This window comes from Myotis davidii, unplaced genomic scaffold, assembly GCF_000327345.1.
Source record: "Myotis davidii unplaced genomic scaffold, ASM32734v1 scaffold370, whole genome shotgun sequence".
In the NCBI taxonomy this organism is placed as follows: Eukaryota; Metazoa; Chordata; class Mammalia; order Chiroptera; family Vespertilionidae; genus Myotis; species Myotis davidii.
Window position 1 is genome coordinate 4165737 of NW_006288615.1, and position 6142 is coordinate 4171878.

A 6142-nucleotide genomic window follows, 5' to 3' on the forward strand; every position below is an offset into this window, starting at 1 on the left:
GTTTTTTAACTCACCTGAGGATATTTTTTCCATTGATTTCTCTCTAGAAATCAATGGAGAGGGAATGGGGGAGTGAAACATCTATGAGAGACACATTGATTGGTTGCCTCCACTGCACACCCCTACCTTTGGTTCCCAGGCTGATGCTCTAACCATTGAGCAAAACCCAGCCAGGGCCGAAGCCGGTTTGGCTCAGTGGATGGAGCGTTGGCCTGCGGACTGAGGGGTCCCGGGTTCGATTCCAGTCAAGGGCGTGTGCCTGGGTTGCGGGCACATCCCCAGTGGGAGATGTGCAGGAGGCAGCTGATCGATGTTTTTCTCTCATCGATGTTTCTAACTCTCTCTCTCCCTTCCTCTCTGTAAAAAATCAATAAAATATATTAAAAAAACAAAACAAAAAACCAGTCAGGACTCAATGCTGTTTTGATTCACATTTTTTATTATGAGTTAGGTTGATTTTTTAAAAATTTTCTTTCTTTTTATTAATTTCTTTTTTTTATTGTATAAAGTATTACATATGCCTCCTTTTTCCCCCATTGCTGATGGGCACTTAGGCTGTTTCCAAATCTTAGCTATTGTAAATTGTACTACTATGAACACAGAGGTGCATATATCCTTTCTGATTGGTGTTTCTGATTTCTTGGATATATTCCCAGAAGTAGGATTACTGGGTCGACCGGGAATTCTTTTTTAATATTTTGAGGAAACTCAATACTGTCTTCGACAGTGGCTGCACCAGTCTGCATTCCCACTAGCAGTGCACGAGTGTTCCTTCTTCTCTGCATCCTCGCCAGCACTTGTCCTTTGTTGATTTGTTGATGGTAGCCACTCTGACAGGTGTGAGATGGTACCTCAATGTCGCTTTTATTTGCATCTCTCAGATGATTAGTGACTTTGAGCATGTTTTTATATGTCTCTTGGCCTTCTGTATGTTCTCTTTCAGAAAGTGTCTAAGTCCTTTGCTCATTTTTTGATTGGATTGTTTATCTTCCTTTTGTTAAGTTGTATGAGTTCCCTATAAATTTTGGAGATTAAACCCTTATCGGAGATAACATTGGCAAATATGTTCTCCCATGCAGTGGGCTTTCTTGTTTTTGTAATTTTTTTATTTGCAGTTTATTGGTTGTTTCTACTTCTTTATTTTGCATATTGCTTACTTATAAATATACTTTTCCCAATTTACTACTAAGGACAATGGAATATATATAAAAGCACTCTACAGATAGCAAAATATGTGACAAATGTATTTCCTCTATTTTCCATAGCTTAATATTGTTGAAGGTTTATATCACTTTTCCTTAAATTTTTTCCTTTCTTTGCTTTTAAGCTTAAAAAGGTCTTTACCTTAAGATTAGAAATATATTTCTATTTATACACCTTAAGTTCCTTTTTTGCATAAACATTAAAAGAATTATAATTTAATTCAAGTGATTACTATAATCATAGCTTTATGTTTTTACTGAGAGCAAATTTTCCTTCAATAGTCCATTCTTCAATTTTCATTGATTTATCTCTACGTAAATTTCAGAAGCACTTTGTCAAGTTCCATTCTTCATTGCCCAGAAAAGTCCATCAAAATTTTGGCTGGACCTTTATTCAATTCCCAAGCTAATTAGAAAACTGTCATTTAGTACATATTTCAATTATGTACTAAACTTCATTTCAGTGAAAAAGACAACACTCCATCTGAAGATAGTCTTTTTCTGTTAATATGTTTTTATAACTGTGACTTCTGCTCCACAATATATTTATGAGAATCATTATTATATCTTTTTTCCCCTTAGAAAAGTACAAAGCCCTTTCTGGCCAATAGAATAGTTATGTAATTGTTTCAGATCCAGAAAGTTAATTTCTTTTCACTGACATGCAAATTATTTATTCTTTGTTCTTATTCTTTATAAAAAATGATCACCTTTCTCATTTTCTAACAACAGTATCCTCATCTCTAATCATATCTTTAATCTAAAGAGCTTTCTAGTTAGGATGTTTTACTTTTGAGTAGATCTTAGGAAGTAATCAAATCTTACACACTGATTTAATATGTTAGTGCCTTAAATTAAAAAAAATATCATTGTGTGTCTCAATGTTTAACCTCTTGGTTCAAACTCTCTTAGAAGGTTCAACAACGAGTACATCAAAGATACTTTAATTGCTCAGAAAATATTACCTTGATGGAAAGACACAAGAAAGGAAAATACAAGGGAATATATGAAAATGCAACCAAAGCCACTAACAACTAAAAGGCAACACATGGGCAGATGATAGAGTCACACCTGAGGACAGGGCAACAACACTCAAATCTGCTCACAGTATGTGATCCAAGAAAATACAATTCTGAAAATCTGACTATGGCCTCATATTAGAGAAAAAAATAACTAGAAATATAGGTTCTTAAAATGTGACAGATGGTTGGATTTCTTTCAGCAACATATATTTCTTACTATTAGCTTAAAAATATTTTTAAGTGTTTCAAGAGTAAACCTTTTAAAAGGGTAACAATACAAATAGAATTTAATATTTATCTTTTTAAACTCAACTTAAACAAACAGGAACATTTTTCTTTCCATACCTTCAGGTGGTCTCTGCAACTGGGATTTCCGGTAAAACAACATATAGGCGCTCTCTTTGCCCTGAAATTGCTGTTTAATATCCTTTTCCTCAATGGGTTGGACCTTGGAATCATTTATATCAAACCAGTGGGAACAGGAGGTTCTATCATTTAATCCTGGGGATTCTGAAGTAAGTGTCTTGAAAATTTGTTGATCCTTCCTTTGCAAATCAGACTCAGCCTGCAGAGAAGAGTTCTTCAATAGACTGACTTTACTTTGATCTGAACTGAGTAGAAAGATCTGAGAATGAAGCTGTAAGAACTAGACAGAAACAAACAAAAAAAAAATACTAGGTTAACAAAAAAAATTTTTAAGATTGGAAGTGATTTTTTAAAAAAACCTTCATCTTCTTTTCTGATATCAGATATTTTAACTTCCCTTTTATTTTTGGCCTGACCAGCTACGAGGGAAAAAATAGCCATTTCAGCAATAATAAAAACATTTAATAAAAATCAAAGTTCTCTCTGTTAATCTAATAGTTGTATCAAGAAAGCTGTCATGCCACAATCTAAAAAATATTTTCATTATACCTCAATAATGCTGTTTTAAAACGTACTTTATGGAAACAGATTAGGAAGAACAAGCAGTTTTGAAGTATTTAAAGCAACGGAAACAAAGCACAAAACAAAGGCAATCACATGGTGAAGCCTCAGAGAAGATAATTTCAAGACTAGTGACTCAGACTAATTCTGCTGGGATAAATTAGAAATTGTAAGCCTAAATTATTGTTTCACATTAACTAAATTGAATGTTTTCTGTCCAGGAAGCTGACAGGCTAGGCTAGCTCAGGAAATCAAAACATAAAAAGGCTTGTCATAATCCCAAAGACCATTTCTCAGGTTCTTCAAGCTCAGTGGTTCTCAACCTTCCTAATGCCGCGACCCTTTAATACAGCTCGTCATGTTGTGGTGACCCCAATCATAAAATGATTTTCGTTGCTACTTCATAACTGTAATTTTGCTGTTATGAATCGTAATGTAAATATCTGATATGCAGGATGTATTTTCATTGTTACAAATTGAACATAATTAAAGCACAGTGATCAATCACAAAAACAATATGTAATTATGTGTTTTCCGATGGTCTTAGGCAACCCCTGTGAAAGGGTCGTTTGACCCCCAAAGGGGTCGCGACCCACAGGTTGAGAACCACTGTTCTAGCTAAAGGATTAGGAAGAAAGAACACTGTTCTCTCTCCACTGCCTATCCCACTGCTTCCTCCTGTACTCCTCTCATTCCCTAATCTCTGTGCTGCTTTGCATCTCCTTTTCTCTCAGTACAAAGTTAACTTATTTAAGAAATCGCTTGGCAGGTATATGTAACATTCACTGAGCTCATCAATCATTATGGAAAGGTGAAAAGCTTCTCTTGCAAAGAAATAATCTATGGTAATGCCAACTCTCAAATCTGAAGTATTATTTTATTACAAATAGAAGGGCATATGGTATATGACAAAATATTGTTAACACTGCATGTAACTGTTGATAAAATAGGTTTGTAGCTAACTTTAGGTACAATAAAATATCAAACATTTGAAACTTCTGAGTAATGAACTTTTAAAAAGTTAATTTTTTCTTTGCTTGATAGTTGCGATTAACTCTTTTTTTTTAAATATATTCTGATTTTTTACAGAGAGGAAGGGAGAGAGATAGAGAGTTTAGAAACATCGATGAGAGAGAGACATCGATCAGCTGCTGCCTGCACATCTCCCACTGAGGATGTGCCCGCAACCCAGGTACATGCCCTTGAACGGAATCGAACCTGGGACCTTTCAGTCCGCAGGCCGATGCTCTATCCACTGAGCCAAACCGGTTTCGGCGAGATTAACTCTTTTAAGATTCAAACTTCACTGAAGTCAGCTCCCAGTAGCAGCAGAGAACTTTTACTGAACGCTCCTAATAAAAATAATAAACTCTAGATAAAATAATGAAAACTTATGTTTGCAGAGTAACCAAAAGCAGGCACAAAATAGAGGAATCATAATCCTTCAAATAACAGACACAAACTAGATGTTTTACATTAATAAACCACTTCTTGGTTTGTATCAGTGCATGGCAGAGGAGAGTTCAAGCAAAGTCTCAATAAATTTAAAAGACCTAAAATCATAGCATGTCCTCAAAGCAAAGGGGAATTAATTAGAAATAAATTTCTAGATATAACAAAGATAACTCAGACATCCCCCAAATATTTGGAAATTAAGCAACACACTTCCAAAATACTCATGCATCAAGGAAAGAATCAAAAGGAAATTACAAAATATTTTGAACTAAATTATAATGAAAACATCAAATTTAGCTACAGCTAAATTAGTGATTAGAAGGTAATTGATAGCTTTAAAAGCATGTGTTGAACCACAAAAAACCCTTGTTCTAAACTCTGATGAGACTGCAAGTGGAGCCTACTTTCCATAAGAACTTATCACTTAGTTCTTCAAGGAAGGTGAATTCCCCAACACCAGAAACCTCAATTTACTTTATGAATAAAACCCAGAAATGAAGATGGGCTTTAGCCTACTGCACTTGATGGATGTCTAGGGAGTCTATACATTCATTCAGCTTTCTCAGTACCTATATAGAGTATTATACTGTATATTGTGTTATGTAAAGGAAGTAACTAAGTGCCAGATATGTAGACCCAACTTACTGGGTTCTCATAGTATTAACTCCATCCATCCCCAATTAGTATCACTCACTTTTCCGAAGCACTGATCAAGAATATAGACTTCACAAAAGTTTTATCAACAAACTTTAATGAAAACAAGTATTATGATAACTGCAGTGGTGACATTTATATCACATTGTATTTTTTTTTTAATTTTGAAATGTTTTATTTGGAAATGTCTTACCTTTCTTTTTTATTTTTTTTAAATTAAGTCTTTATTGTTCAGATTATTACAGTTGTTCCTCTTTTTTCCCCCCATAACTCCCCTCCACCCTGTTCCCACCCCACCCTCTGCCCTTACAGCCCCTCCCCGGTCCTCATCCATAGGTGTATGATTTTTGTCCAGTCTCTTCCCACACCCCCACACCCTTTCCACCCTGAGAATTGTCGGTCTACTCCCTTTCTATGCCCCTGATTCTATTATATACACGTTTATTCTGTTCATCAGATTATTTACTCACTTGATTTTTAGATTCACTTGTTGATAGATGCGTATTTGTTGTTCATAATTTGTATCTTTACCTTTTTCTTCTTCTTCCTCTTCCTAAAGGATACCTTTCAGCATTTCCTATAATACTGGCTTGGTGGTGATGAATTCCTTTAGCTTTTTCTTATCTGTGAAGCTCTTTATCTGACCTTCTATTCTGAATGATAGCTTTGCTGGGTAAAGTAATCTTGGTTGTAGGTTCTTGCTATTCATCACTTTGAATATTTCTTGCCACTCCCTTCTGGCCTGCATAGTTTCCATTGAGAAATCAGCTGACAGTTGTATGGGTGCTTGCTTGTTGGTAACTGTTTTTCTCTTGCTGCTTTTAAGATTCTCTCTTTGTCTTTTGCCCTTGGCATTTTAATTATGATGTGTCTTGGTGTGGT

General features: G+C 35.1%; 1 protein-coding gene across 6 annotated transcripts in view; it reads right to left on the reverse strand.

Moving 5' to 3' along the window:
• USP40 (ubiquitin specific peptidase 40) overlaps positions 1–6142 on the reverse strand; it is a 73811-nt gene that overhangs the window by 43849 nt on the left and 23820 nt on the right. For all 6 annotated transcript variants that reach the window (XM_006760451.2, XM_006760450.2, XM_006760449.2 and 3 more), the window contains one exon: positions 2570–2870. In XM_006760451.2, coding sequence (XP_006760514.1) covers positions 2570–2870 — 301 coding nt within the window. The remainder of the gene's footprint in view (positions 1–2569; positions 2871–6142) is intronic.